The 15,884-nt window shown below is 40.9% G+C and overlaps 1 protein-coding gene across 1 annotated transcript in view; it reads left to right on the top strand.

Moving 5' to 3' along the window:
• The window catches only part of LOC111874437 (KH domain-containing, RNA-binding, signal transduction-associated protein 2), a 405,584-nt gene that overhangs the window by 369,498 nt on the left and 20,202 nt on the right, over nt 1–15,884 (top strand). The window contains exon 4 of the mRNA XM_023869949.2: nt 12,914–13,060. Coding sequence (XP_023725717.1) covers nt 12,914–13,060 — 147 coding nt within the window. The remainder of the gene's footprint in view (nt 1–12,913; nt 13,061–15,884) is intronic.

Here is a 15,884-nt window from a genome sequence, read left to right as displayed (position 1 = left end):
ATTTTATCTTCTCTTGGGGCGTGAACATTCATAACAATGATATCACACCAGCGACCTTTTAGTATTATATATGATATCCTATCACTAACGAACTCTACCCTCTTAACTGCTGATACGATTCTCTTATGCACGAAAAAACCTGTACCTAATTCATGATTTTCATTCCCCTTTCCATAGAAAAATGTATAGTCTCCTGCTGGTGCGATGCCACCTCTGTCCCAGCTGGCCTCCTGTACTCCCGCTAAATCTAACTTATATTTTAAGATTTCTTCCGCCACTGCCATGAGCGAACCTGTCGTATACAAACTTCGAACATTCCAAGTGCCAAATCTCATATCCATTTTCATTAGCTTAGGTCGTTTATTCAAGGAATCCGTCCAGGTCCGAGGCTTTGTGTTCATTTTCGTAACAAATGATTTTTTTACGGTGAGAAGTTCTTAGTCCCACGCCCAACCGCCAAGCTGGAGGGCCACCCCTTGTCGGCTGTTCGCGACTGCTTGTTCACTATATTCGCAGTTTCCATCCAAAACTGGAACGCGTTTCCTCCATCCGCAACCTGAGGACGCGCCATGCCGTGGTGACAGGGACCCATTGAACTGTGTGCGAATATTTTACTTGGAATTTTCTGAATAGCAGATTACTGAGCAGATCTTAAACTGTACTGTATGGAGATAATATTAAAACCGATCATGGTCTTCAAAATGTGAACTGGATTCATCTGGCTCTGGATGTAGTATAATTGGGGAACTTTTTAAGGTGGCTATGAACCTTTTGGTTCCATTAGAGCACGGAGTTCCCTGACGGAATGAACAACTTCCGGTTTCCCAAGTACGATCCTGTACCATGAAGTAAGTAAATATGATTTGTGTAGGGAGGGTGAATGCTATTCTGGCGTCCCAGATATAAAGTACTTAATTATTGAACTGCAGTCGGATTGTCTCCTGCCAAGACTCGCAAACTGTTCCACTTGTAAATTAATCTCCATGAATTTTAATGCAAACTACAATCATTTCACACCACATGCATTTGTAAGCTTACACAATCCTGCAGAAGCCCCGAGCCACTAAACGTGCACACGAATCTGGATTACGTAACACTATATTTTCGGCTTGAAGTGAAACACACGCGGTACTTTCAACTGACTCCTTCGGTGCTACGGCCGTATACAGACCTACTTTCATAAGCTATATTACGATAGGTTAGATTCATTTAGGCCAATCACAATGGCCGCGCGGTCTAAAGCACGAAACATCTTTGCTAGCTCTAGCACTGGGATCGTGGGTTCGAATCCTACTCTAAGCATGGATATTTGTATGCGTTTCTTCTGTGTCCGTGTTGTCTTCTGCAGGTAGCGGCCTTGAGATAGGGCCGTTCATAGTGGCCGCTCGGTCTAACGCATGAAATATCTTTGCCCGCTCAAGCACTGTGATTGTCGGTTCGAATCCCAGTCCAAGCATGCATGTTTGTCTGAGTTTCTTCTGTGTCCTGGTTTTCTAAAGGCAGCGGCCTATAGACAGGGCCGATCACAGTGGCCTCGTGGTCTAACGCATGAAATACCTTTGCCCGCTCAAACACTGGGATCGTGGGTTCGAATCCTACTCTAAACATCGATGTTTGACTGCGTTTCTTCTGCGTTCGTGTTGTTTTGTGTACGTAGCGGCTTTGAGATAGGAACGATCCCCGTCCAACGGCTGACTGTCTGTAAGATACATGGAAACAGACTAATTCCGATGAGAAGAGCCCACAGGGCTTAATACGAAACACGGAACAAGAAGAATAAGGATAAGATTGATTTGGGTTACGTCGAGTGGTGTTAAATTAGATAGATTATGCTGTTTGGGTTACTGACCTACATATAAGTGCTTTAACCCTTCTGTACTCTGAATCAGCTAAAAGAAACTCAGCATGGAAAAGATTAACTAACACCATTTTACATTAATTTCTTATACAAATAAGCATATTGACGTAGTAACCGAAACGTCCTGCTTGAAAAAGAGAAGTCTCATTACCGACACCAGAGAAGCCTAACATGGACCCAATTCTGAGGCAGACGAGTTCATATGTTCATTATCTTACTTCTTAAAATATATTTCACTGCAATAGTTGTCTCACGAATGGCCTCTTATCATGAAGTTTTTCAGCCAGAATTCATTATGCCTTGTAACCGTACGTCCCTCGCCAAAATTATTTAATCAAGGGCATGACCAATTTATGCGCTGTTTCACACCCTGAGAGAAGCTCCTCCGGCGAGATACCATCCCGGGACCGTCTAGTTGGAATTCCACTATTGTCTTCCTTAGGCTTAGGGTGTCAGTATTATCCCTAACGTCGCCAGTTTGCTCCTAGTGTCATAAACATATGAACTGACCTTGTGCGAGACTGGGCAGGAGGGGTCTTGGGTTCCCTGCTCGTGTGCCTTGAAGACGCAAAAAGGTTTATGATGGACATCTCGAAAAATAACAATGTAGGACAGATGCCGGGCTCGACCCTTGGCTTACCCTTGTTATTTTCTTGTTTTGTTTTATGCCCACTGGGAGACTTGTATAGAGAGGGCAGTCGATTATAGGGAGCAGAGGACAGTTGAAAAGGGAGTTACAGGAGGGTAGCTAGCAAGTGGCTTGTATGGTCAGTGAGCTTGGGACAAATTGGTGTACAGAGGTTAAGTCTGACCGAATGGCTAGTTTCTAGAAATAATATAAAGATTAATCACTCTATGAAATATTATATTAAGACTTCAATAGAAAGTGTGTTCTGGAGCCCCTAATTCATGAACCCCGACGTGTGTTCCACTCCCTTCTCCGAAGCACCAGTATCCATGAGTTAAAGAACTCATCTCGAGTAATAGTCGTGGCAGCTGTACCTCGGCGGGCGGCTACAGCCTATCTTGTTTCCATCACAATTGCCATATGCCCAGCCCCCTAACAGTTCAATGTTAAAAGTTCAAATTGGGAAACCCCATTTTTTGTTTCTTTTCTCTCTTCTCACTTGTCTGAGATCGAAATATTTTCCTCACTAATATTTCTAATTTCAAATCTATATCAAAACCGAGTCCGGTTTGAATGACCATTAGGTTCTGCGCGTATATTCTAGAGACGGCAGCTTGATATATTTTCATAGCCTGTTTCAGTTTTCCAGACGAATTGTCCGACTGACGCCGTATATATACTTAAATATCCAACATTCAGTTAACATATGTTCATCTCATCTCATTAGTCGTTTTATAACCGTAAAAGAAACAGCGCCATAAAAAACAAATAATAACTACTTCGGGATGGGATTCACACTACAAATATCCTTCTACCTTAATTAATTTTTTTTTCATGCTGTGCAACCCATTATCGAAAAGAAATTTTGGATACAAGGTATAAAATTTTGTGAATAACACACATTGTGAGGTGGAAATGCCAATTCAAGGTACACGTGGTACAGTCATTACATTTGGTACGGAGGAAACTCCACTACCAGTCAGAATTACCGCGCGGTCTAAGGCATGAAACGTCTTCGCCCACTCGAACACTGGGATCATGGGTTCGAATCTCACTCGAGACATGGACCTACCAACTGGAAAAGCGGCCAAGGTTCACAAGGGCTGTAGAACCCTGGATGGATGAATGGATGGTTTGAATGACGGACGGACAGACACACACACAGACGGACGAACAGACAGATAAATAGATAGATAGATAGATAGATAGATAGATAGATAGATTTTTTCCTAATAATAATTTTATTAGCAATAACAATAATAACAATAACAAATAACAATAAACAATAGCTTATATTAGCTATATATAGCTATAGATAGATAGATAGATAGATACACAGATATATAGATAGATAGATACACAGGTAGATAGATAGACAGACAGACAGACAGATTTTTTTTTAAATAGATTTTATTTAACAATATATTGTTAACAATGACAATACTGATAGATAGATAGATTTTGATAATGCACTTTTTATATATTTTTAAGAACACAACTATTGTTCAATTGCAAAAATAATAGCAGCAAAACAGATAGACAGATAGACAGATAGGCAGATAGACAGATAGACAGATAGACAGATAGACAGATAGACAGATAGATAGATAGATAGATAGAAAATGCCACTACCTTATACACAAAGTTGCCTCTGGCAGTTATAATCATTGTTCTATAGACTCTGAGTTAATTATTTGCTGCTGTTGTGTTGGTACTGTCTGTTTTGTGACCTTACCTGTTGAGCGGATGCGTTTGCAAACACGAGACGTGCTGTCAACATATATTAATCAAATGATGGCCTTCTCTGAGCTGTGAAACAACATCCTTCGGATTATGATGCTGACTTGTCTGTGATTTAGTAGGTAACGATGCTGTATCCTCCAAACACATGCGTACATTCTCCCGACAGATTGCCTTTTGTTCCTAGAATCTGATACGGAACACGCATTCTAACCTGCCAGGCTGTGACTCCTTGCCTGTGGCTGTCAGTGGATTCCTCACGCAGATTTCTAACCATCATCGCCATGTCAGTGCATGGGAAGTGTATGATGGAGACAGTCGGTAAAAAGAGAATTCTTTTTCCCATCATCTGGTGACTAGTAGCACTAAAAGACAGAGAATGAACCATTCGTCCTCTCCTGGATGTACTCGTGTTTCGTAACATCATATTGTGTTCATATCACATTTTGGTTTCCGTCAGTACAAAATATTTATAGAGAGAATTCACGTTTACAATTTGATTTAGCTTTTCGGCCATCATCAGGTAATGTACTTATACTCGTACACTTATCTACTCTTTTCCTAGCTTTAGGCAAAGTTTACATGTGGGTGTATTTTGAAAGTTTATCCCTGTAAGAGGCCGTGAAGGCCCATAAGTGTGTGAGAGATCGAGGCTCCAACATTATCTAGACAATCTGCACACAGATGGCTGTGAGATTGTCAGCCTCACGCGCCGGTCACCCTTTACCTCCCAGCAAAATTCCTGGTGCTCATTCCTGTAGGGTCAGAATTTTCTGTTTTCCATATTGTCCAGACCGGCTCTGGGATCCACCCAACCTCCTATTCAGTGGGTTCCGGAGGCTCTTTCTCCGGGGGTAGAGCGGCCGGGGTGTGAAGCTGATCACTAACCTCCAATCATTGCTGAGGTGAAGAAAATGTGGATCTATACTTTCACTTCACCATACGTCTTCATGCCGTAGTGCTAAATTAGTTAAGCACAAGGACAACTCTACCTTTACTCATTTCTGTCAGAGGCTGAGCTGACCCTAGGGCTATAGTGAGGCTGGAAGTGTTAGGTCAATTGAAAAATCCAGTGACCTCATCGACTTGTAGCATAGTGCCTCAACGAACTTACTCTACCGCGTAAATTACATATTTTTCCATTTTGACGCTACAGCCCCAATTTGGGCCTTGGCCTACCTTCATGAAACGTTCCATTTCACTTCGGTTTACTAAATCTTAGACATTCGGTAAGACTCTTTGGGAGGTTGATCAGCTCGTCGCAAGGCCTCTACATGCACACAAAACACAGAACCAAACACACACGCACACAAACACACAACACTAAATATACATGCCCTGAGTTAGATTCGAACCCACAATCTCGGCTTCCGAGCGAGCGAAGACAGAGTATATGCCTTAGGCCGCTCAGCTACCGTGACTGGCTTTCCATTCCAATACGATTCCAAAATTATCTGCCTGGAAACAAAGTAGAAATAACGCTTAAGTGATTTAGGGAGCCGCTACTCACGAATATACTGAATAAAAAAACATTAATTTCTTTGGGGATTGCTTGAATTCCTTCACACAACAAATTGTTCCATGCGGGAGACTGAAGCACATGGCCTTGGAACTCCAACAAGTTGCCATGAAAGTGAGAGTGTCGTGGGAAGTAGCACGACAAATCCTAGCCCCTTGTATGAGGGTGAAGTCCTTGTCTACGAGTAATTACATTCTCATTTCTTTCGTCCACTCGCCCTGCTCTATCTGCTGCATTCCTCAGCGAGGCAGAGAGGCAGCGGAACCGGAGGATCAGGACCATGGAGCTCTGGGCAGCTGCACTTGAGTTTCTGGGCGTAATATTAAGAGAGACTTTACACACACACAGGGGCTAGAGCTGAAGGAATCAAGACACTTACATATGCTTGCCGCTTATATAACTCCGGGGAAACAGCCCCGGTACACACGGTATATATTTTATTATTCTTCGTGGTACTGGGGCCACTACTGTACCCATTGTTTAGGAAGCTGGGAGGGACACAGAGATGGTCTGGACGTTTTGGAGAAAGGAAACGTCCATCGCCCAAGCTGAGAATCGAAATCCGGCTCCTAGGTTGTCCAGAAAAGTAGTCTAGTCGCTATACCGACTGAGAAGTGAATGAGTTCAAGAGTGCAAATTGAATTGTGAAGCAGAGTCAAGTTCACATCCTGCCCACTGGGCGGATTTCATTGTTCGAATTGGAGCATACGTCCAGGCGGAATAGCCCACTTTACGACCACCTCGACAGCCCATTCAGAATCTTGTACAGCCGGAGAAACTGTCGGGCTGACACAATTCCACAGAGTAAAGTACAAACAGAGTTGAGACCTAGGCTGCCAATAGCAAGTTTATAGTGAAGAAAGGAGTCTTCTGGGATGTGGCATCGTGTAGATGTAGTGTTAACCGACGTTTCGGAGGAACGTATCGCCTCCATCTTCTTATTTTTCCTTTTACCCTGAAGATGGAGGCGATACGTTCCTCCGTAGCGTCGGTCAACACCACATCTAGATAGTGCCACATCCCAGAAGACTGCTTTCTTCATAGACACCGCCGTGAAAACCTCAAATCTTACAAGTTTATAGAGGTTTGGCTCCGTGTAAAAACACATTTCTATTCCCCGCCTCTGCGTAGCTTAGGCGTCAACTGTGCTCTTATTGGCTGTGGCCGACCTATCACGCAAGAGTTTTATTTAAAGTATGGCCTAATTTAAGTAACTTCAAGCCGAATAGCCGGTAATCATTCATCTAATCAAGTCGTTATTTCATTCTACGAAATCCGAAATATCATTCCCCGGTCTATAAACGTCCACATTTTATGCGTTTCGTGACATATTTGCTATAAGGTGAGAGGCTGCTAGTTCTTCTCTTGAATCATAAAGTTGGTGGATAACTCCTTGTTGTCTATCTCCTAGTAATTATGCAAATATTACGTGTATTAGTGACTATAGACGGGGTTTTCGATCGCATGATTGGATTCATTTCACCATGTACATTTACAACTCGGAACTACAGGATATTTCAGCACTATCGCTGATCTACACAATTTACCGTTCACCGTTATGCACACACTAGAATTCTCAGTGTTCGCTAGTCGTATCCTGGCAACGGATTCGATATAACATTCTCACTGACACTTTAAATCACAGACGGAGTCTTCTTTTCACAGTCTCATTACCTTCTTGTTATTATTCTGCAACTGCCAAATCAATTCAATTCCAAACTCATCTCCTGCTAGGCTGGCGTCTCCAACTCGATTCTATTCTCGATTCGACTCGCGTCTTCTGAATGTGTCCGTTTATAACACCTCGGCACGAACCACAAAATAACAAAGCCTCTATTTTTGGCGAGATGTGTTCACTCGTCCGTTCCCTAACAATGGACGTCCTTTGTTGCTTGCATTCGCTGCACAAGTATGTGTTTATAAGGCCGTTGCCTAGCAATGGGTATACACGTCACAGTATTATACAGAATTAGCTTTCCTTCAATTTGCTTATTTTGGCTTTCTTGATATTGATGTACTGCACACAGAAATCGATTATCAAACTTGCAATGGATGCGGAGGGTATTTTAATTGCACTCATTAAATTATCTGTACTGAAAATATCCAAAGCAAAATCTGAAGATCGTAATGAGATACACAACTTATTTCACGTAATATTCCGGTTTTTAATAGCGAAGGCCTTCTTAAGTAAACCGATAAAGTATGATTTTATTGTTGTACTTACTTATTCATGAAACTGAGCCCTTCTTGAGGAGTCTCCAATTCTGCAGCTACTCAAGAATTTCCCAGCATTTCATGGAACCCGAAGGTTCATAACCTTGCTCACAAGAGTCCTCCACTGGTCTCTATCCTGAGCCAGATCAATCAAATCTATACGATCCCATCTCTCTAAGATCCATTTTAATATTGTCCACCCACCTACGTCTTGATCTTCCCAGTGGTCTCTTTCCTTCTGCCTTTCCCAGCAATATCCTATATGCATTCCCCGTCTCCCCCATTCGTGCTACAAGCCCTGCCCACCTCATCCTCCTTGACTTGATCAGTCTAAGATCGTTATGTAGGGCTGATGCGAGCCTGGAAACTATTATCACCTCAACTCAGTACCAATTTTCGTCGACATCCATTCGGTAGTTTCGAAGAACGAGACTATGGATAAAAAGCAAATACCTCATCATTTTGTATTTATTTTATATCTTTGTGCAAGAACACATCATAAAACTGTACATAACATTTCAATCTAAAATATTTTGACATTCAAAAGTAGTATCAGTTTTGCAATATCGTCCTATTTCTCATAATCATAGTGGTCTATTCATTTGTTTTATCATGTTTTCTGATGTTTATATACGCTTTACCGACATTTTTAGAAGCATTCAGGCATTAACAGCTTCTAAAATAAAATTGCTCTCAAAGCTGAAACTCTATCAAAAATAAAATAACTAGTTCAGACGAGCTTTAACGAAACGCGGTCTGCGACTGCCTGTGGGAACTTAATCACTGAAATGGATTTCAATCCACAGTTCGTAGCAGCGTTGGTCTAGACAGAACCACAGATAATTAAAACGTGGTTGGTAGTACGACATATTGAAAAGTAAAAGAAACCGCCTCTGTGGTCTAATGATCAGTGTTCCTGGCTAGAGATCCAGAGGTCCGGGTTAGATTCCCGGCGCTACCAGAATTTTTTCTGAGAATTAGTGTGTCTGGAACGGGGTCCACTTAGCCTCATGATGATATTTGAGTAGCTATTTCAAGGATATAGCGGTTCCGGTCTAGAAAACCGAAGTTAACGGTCCTGGGGATTCGTTGCGCTGACCACGCGACACCCTCTACCCACAAAAGTTGGTACTAAACTTCGCCGACAAGCGGCGATGGCTCGGTCAGTATAGTTCGCTTGCAGACTAAAATCACGGAGCTTTTTTTGCCTGTGTTAGAGTTTCGAACAGCGGATAATACCATATACCTGTGCCTTTTGCACAGAATCCTTGACAATTATATGTTGCATAAAACAAATTCATAGAAGCAGCCTTGACTAATATTTATCGGTGCTTTAACATGGCTTGAAAATCGATGGAGTTCCATGAACAGCAATTAACACGGATAGACCTGCTATACAAGAGTAATTATTTTGGTCAAATAATTTTGCATTAAAGGGCTTAAAAATCCCGTTCCGATGAAATGCGTTGATAATATTTTAATAAAATACTGCATACATTACTGATGTAATTTTCAGTGTTATTTGAGTGCATAAAATTGACATATAATAGGGCGGTTTTCTTCTAAATATTCACCCCACTTCTATCTTCTATCTTCCAAATCACTTTACAGGTTTTTACAAAATTCAGAAAGGAGGTTATACTCTAAAAATTCTGGGAGAGATGAATTTTGATCAGTACTAGATCACTGCAGCTCCTACCTTACACGAACCTGAAACTAGATTCTTAATTCATTTTCCTTTTTCACAGCAACTGTTTAAATATTCTGTTAAGTTCGCAATATACTTAAACGATTACAAATAAAATAAATAAAATAAAAGTCTCAACAACAAGAAAGAATAATAAATAATTTTATTTGCAAGGTTTGGCATTACTTAATTTCTATGAAACATAATATTGTCATGCGATTTAGTGAATATAGATGGGTTTTGGATTTATGGCCTGATTTATTGGACTCTTTGATACAGCGCGTGACTACACTTTACAGCTGATTATTACACAGAGACAGACACACATTAGAGTCCGCAATCAAGTCTTCACTATCCGTTGCTCGGTAGCGGCTAACAAAGCGAACGTTCCACTTCCTCTGGGCTCCCGAACTCTCCCCGGACTCAGTTACCAGCTTCTGACAGCAACAGCTCACAACGACTGAACTCCACCAGTCATCTAATTCACTCTCCTTAACTGGCCTTGAGTATAGCATCTAGGCACGGACAGCGTAGAAAACATCACTTCTATTATTGCTATATTTCCCTGTTGCCGTGGAAACATGCTTGTTTCCGGAGCCGTAACTAAGCAGCTGCTTTTATGTAGTTGCTTATTTCGCAGTCGTTGCTTATCAACGGGTCTACATGCCACATTAATAATTAATCCGGGAATGAAATATGTATCTAATTATGATCCATACGTCTTGTTGGAAATATCAGAAGGAGAGTTCTTCCGTTGTAAAATTTGTTATTTTATATTTCATTTCTGAACATTTGATTTATTACATCCGTAAATAGGTAAAAATCATTCAGTACAAAGTAACAAATTATGTTTTCAGAAATTTATTTTCCTAAGACCCAGTGACGTTAACCACGGATCTATACAAGACCTGGGTGAGTTGCAGGATCCGTTGCTGGAGGCTGAGAAATGTCCTTTATGAACAGTTTGATAATTAATATTGTGTAATTACCCACTTCGCCGGTCACGGTAGCCGAGCAGTCTAAGGCATGTACTATCTTCGCTCCTTCGGAAGCCAGGATAGTGGGTTCGAATCTCACACAAGTAATTGATGTTTGGTGTCTGAATGCATTTATTCTGTGTTTGTGTTGTCCTGTGTTTAGATAAAGGCCTTGCGACGAGCTGATCACTCGCCCAAGGAGTCCTACCATCTGTAAAAGTGATCATGAAACTGAAAAATCAGAGACTAAAACTCAAGGGGTGAACGGAGTTCATGGAGGTAGGCCTAGGCCCACTGGGGCTGTAGTGCCAAGGAAAGAAACTCAAGGGGGCTGTAGAGCCAGTGAAAAAAATTAACTACTTCTGCACAAAAATACAGGGTCTGTTCAGAATGACAATTCTCTCCAGACGCTTTCAATGTTACTATAATTGCATATAATTCATTAAGCGATCATTGGTAGAAACTAGTGTGTCAAATTAAAACAGTCCATATTTGTTTCCGGTTTATTTGATAGGTAATGATAAATTGTCTTCAGTTTGGTTATTAATCAATCCGGATTTCAAACGAGTGTATGAATCACACAATAAAAGCAAAATAGGAGTGCGAGGGATACATACATACTCATTGCAGACCTCGTCACAGGGCAGAGGGCCATAGGATCGCTGCCTGTTTCTACAAAAATGTTGATACGAGTCAGGCTTTATTCCAGACAGTGTAGCCAAGAAGATTGTCCTCGTAATAGAAACGTTCAAGTAGACAGTTGCTGTAGTGTGCCGCTACTCTTTCCTTTAATGATTTCACCCTGTTATATGTCGTAGAAATTAGGTGAAAGAGAAACTTAAATAGCCAATTATGTTCGCCATAAAATTGGCTAATAATATATTAGTAAAGCAAGAATTTCTGTAATAACAATTTGACACTTTAGTCTGCCTCAGAACTGTTGAAACTACAATCTACAATCTTGTATATAACGAATATTATCAGAAATTATAAATCAATAATTATATGCCAGTGGTCCAGTTCTTTTCACAATATTCAANATTTTTGGAATGTGAGATCTGTAGTAGTGTTTCGTTTAATAACGATAAATAATGAACTGACTGTAGCTACATTCCTCATCATTGATAGGGAACTTGATCATAAATATAAGCACAAATGAAGAAAGCAGTCTTCTGGGATGTAGCACTGTGTAGATGTGGTATTAACCGACGTTTTGGATGAACGTATCTCCTCCATCTTCAGGGTAGAAGGAAAAGTAAGAAATCCGCGAGCGAAGGGACGCTTAGAACCGGTACAAGTAGACTGCTTCTACCCTGAAGATGGAGGCGATACGTTCATCCAAAACGTCGTTTAATACCACATCTACACAGTGCTACATCCCAGAAGACTGCTTTCTTCATTTGTGCTTATATTTATGATCAAGTTCCCTATCAATGATGAGGAATGTAGCTACAGTCAGTTCATTATTTATCGTTATTAAACGAAACACTACTACAGATCTCACATTCCAAAAATATTGTTAGATACTGTACTCTATCTTCAACAGATATCTGCTCCTCAAAGATCCGTATCTGCAGCTGCATTCTGGGTCTCAAAATGCGTTAGTACTGCTCACTTCAGAAGTTCGCGTGTCCACTGTGTTGATGATATTAATGCTGAATTATTGTTGTGACAGATTTGTTCAAAGCATTGTTAGGCAACTGCTCGATAAACATCCCGCGACCGACTTGCACTCAACAATAAGAAGAGTGTTTTCTATTGCTAGGCAGCAGCAAGTGCGCCAACGGACTTGTTAATTAGCGATTACGCGATAACCACAATAGAAGCGTCATGCAGCAATGTAGGAAAAAGTGTTTTCTGTGTGTTGGTCCGTGAGGCGGCTATATGACGCAAGTTCACTTGTAGCGAATTCAGTTAAACAACATCCCCGCTGCTTGTGGTACGCGGGCGGTCACCTACACAAGGAGTGCCCCGAGAAAGGGAATACATCTTCCACCCCAATATCCTGCCACTGCCGTTTGGCAGTTTATGGTACGAAGTTGATGTTTGAATGATTTTATTTTCTGCGTCATATTCAGTATACGAGTACATTTAGTCTTTTCTTTATTTACTTCAAAACTCGCCTGTTTCCTCAAGATTTGTTTAAATATTGACATCCATTTTCCTCTTGCTTTAATAGAGACTTGTGCACTACAATTCTGTTATATGCGAGTACTTCTTGCCCTCGCTGCGAGTTGCATGTGACCAGTCAGTGGTGCCACTCAGCAGGTTCCTTACGTCTGCATTTCAGGAAGAAGAACTGAGGTGTTCTGGGGACCCCAAGTTCTCTCATCTTAGTGACGATCTGCACGTCGAGATCACAGCCTTCGCGCCGCCGGCGGAAGCACATGCTAGGATCGCCTATGCACTAGCGGAAGTGCGCAGGTTCTTAGTTCCGGTGAGTAGCCGCGTCTGCGCGTGACCTCCACATCTGCATGCGGGCAATGGTCAGTTTCTTTCAATTATATTAGTTATATTCTATTAGTTTATTTATTAATTATCTTGTGTTATAGCTGTCAAAGCAATAAATAAAACGGGAATATCTACAGTGCAGACAACAAATCTTACTTATTTAACGTAAACGTAAATCGCGCTACATGTTTCTACCAATAATTTAGGTCATCATCAGGCGCCCCTTTTATGATCTTTAACTCCAGTGTTTGAAATTTATAAATTATGACATAGATCCATATTTATGTAACAGGTGTCTGTTGTTGCAAGCGGCTCTATATTTTTAAGGTGAGCATAGATCTATATACTTATATTATAATAAAATTCTTTACTAAATATTAAGGATTTAAAGAACATATAAGTATAAGTATATAAAAGTATAGATTCCACAGTATATTTGAATGTTGGTTATTTGTTATGCTTAGTTTTTGTACAGAACCCTCCCTAATGGTGTGTTGATGTGCTGGAGGGGGAGAGGGGTCTTCGTGTTGTTTTCTGCTTGCTGCCTTGTAACTCTTATTTACTGCAACCGAGTAAATATTATTGCATGAATGATGTACGATTTTAGGTTTAAGATTTGTCTAGTGTTTTTGAGAAATGAAAAGAATTATGGGGCTGGGGCACATTTACCTAATTTCAATGTGAGTAATCTCACCGTAATTTCTTGTTTCTTTCTATGGTTACTTTGGACTGACGTGGAAGTTTGGCTGTAATGAAGGAGAGGAATAATATATATTCCAATTGTGTGTTATATGTTGCATTCATAATAAATAAATACTGTAACTTTTTGAAACTCTTACTTATGTGTTTGAAATATTGATCCTAATGTTGCCCCCTGTTGATGTGGCGTTATTTGTATAGTTGCATAAATGAGTGTTTCCTATATTATGTTGTGGCTGACGGTTATAACAGAGGATTAATAGTATATACACAACAGGATGAAAACTATAAATTTCATTTCTTTATTGCCTAAGTAACGACGATGTCAATATTGCTACTACTCGAGCCAACTTGTTCCAATGTATTCGATCTGAATGACTGATAAGCTGTTGCTACTGCCCCGATGTGAACTCACGACTTGCAGACAACTACTACTAGCCAACTTCACTCCTACCAGCAAGCAACTGCGATGTTGTAACCCTGTTCCTTAACACATTCTGGATGCTGTATTGAGCCCCTGTGAACTACAGAAAGCCAACGTATTCCACAGTAAATCACAAAGGCATGGCGCATCAGCCTCGGATATCAGACATGTGGCAAAACTCGAGCTTGCTAGTTGCGCGTGGAAATCAAAACTCTCTTCTCACAGAAGAATCATTGCTTTGAGAACTGCTACTATACGTTCACAGTTAAATCACTTAATAAAGAATGTTTTCATTCGCATTGTCACTAGAACTGTGTTGTGTTTAGTCAAGAACGATTGGATGGGAAGGGCATGTAACGGGCATTAAATATTAGTGCAACGCATTTGCTCAAAGCGTTGCTAGACAAAATCTCGGTAAACAAGTTTCAATGTGCAACAGTCGAAGCCGTCTCTCAGTGTACGAATGTTATAGCTCGTTGCTAGGCAACAGTCAGCGCGTCAATGAACTCCATGGGTAGGAATCACGTGACGTGCTTTCTGTGTGGTCCGTGAGGAGCCTATATAACGAGGACCTGTTGTAGATTACAACAGTGCAGAGTGCGGTGCAGTGTAGTTAATACTTATTTACAAGAATACGACTGTGAAGAGAAGATGATATGTGTGACATTTGGAGTGTGTAATTCAGTGAGTCTGTTATTGTTCCTGTGATTTATTTGCGTTACCAGGAGAGGACTAGTGTGCGTGTGTGTAAGAGTGAGTTATAAAGTGTAGAAGTAGCGACAGCGCTATAATTACGTGTAATTACCGGTGGCGTGTATCAGGAGTAAATAAACTCGTTCATCCAATCCAGAACCCGCGTTATTAGTCACTAATACACGTGAAAATATGTCTAATTGTGTTTTGTAATTAATTTAATCCCAATCATATCGTCAGAAACAAATCCTCTAAGATCAAATTCAGCCTACTTTAATTACTTTGTAAAGACATGTGGATTTGTTATCTCATCATATTCGTGAGTCCATACTTCTCTGTTGACTAACTTGACGGATTGTCACTAACAATGGAGTCTGTAAGAAATTTAAATATACTCGTAATTATTGGTTTCATGGAGATGATTAATAAACCAATGGAGCTAGGCACAATAAATTATATACTGGAGGTAGACCGTAAACATACCTAACAATGCAATATGCATATGTTTACGCCCTGATCATTACAAACATGGAGACGATGCAAAACTTAGAAGCAAAAATTTGATGAGTTAAGTAACGTAGAGCCGGTCACGGTAGCCGAGCGGTCTAAGGCATGTACTGTCTTCGCTCGCTCGGAAGCCGGGATCGTGGGTTCGAATCCCACTCAGGGCATGGATGTTTGTGTGCGTTTTTCTGTGTCTGTATACAGGTAGAGGCGACGAGCTGATCACCCGCCCAAGGAGTCCTACCGAATGTGTAAGATCTAGAAAAACCGAAGTGAACGGAGAATTTCATGGAGGTAGGCCTAGGCCCACTGGGGCTGTCATCATCGTCAGTAATCTGTCAAGACGACAGGTCCACAGTCTCTTTCAAAACAATTCCTCCACTTAATGCGATCTAGAGCTTTCTCCTTCAAATGACAGTATCCTCTTCTGTCCCCAAGGTCATCCAGCATCTTCTTACGTCTTCTTCCTCGTCTTCTTGTCACTTCTATC

This window comes from Cryptotermes secundus, unplaced genomic scaffold (genome assembly GCF_002891405.2).
Source record: "Cryptotermes secundus unplaced genomic scaffold, Csec_1.0 scaffold328, whole genome shotgun sequence".
Classification (NCBI taxonomy): domain Eukaryota; kingdom Metazoa; phylum Arthropoda; class Insecta; order Blattodea; family Kalotermitidae; genus Cryptotermes; species Cryptotermes secundus.
This window is presented reverse-complemented; position numbering and strand designations above follow the sequence as displayed.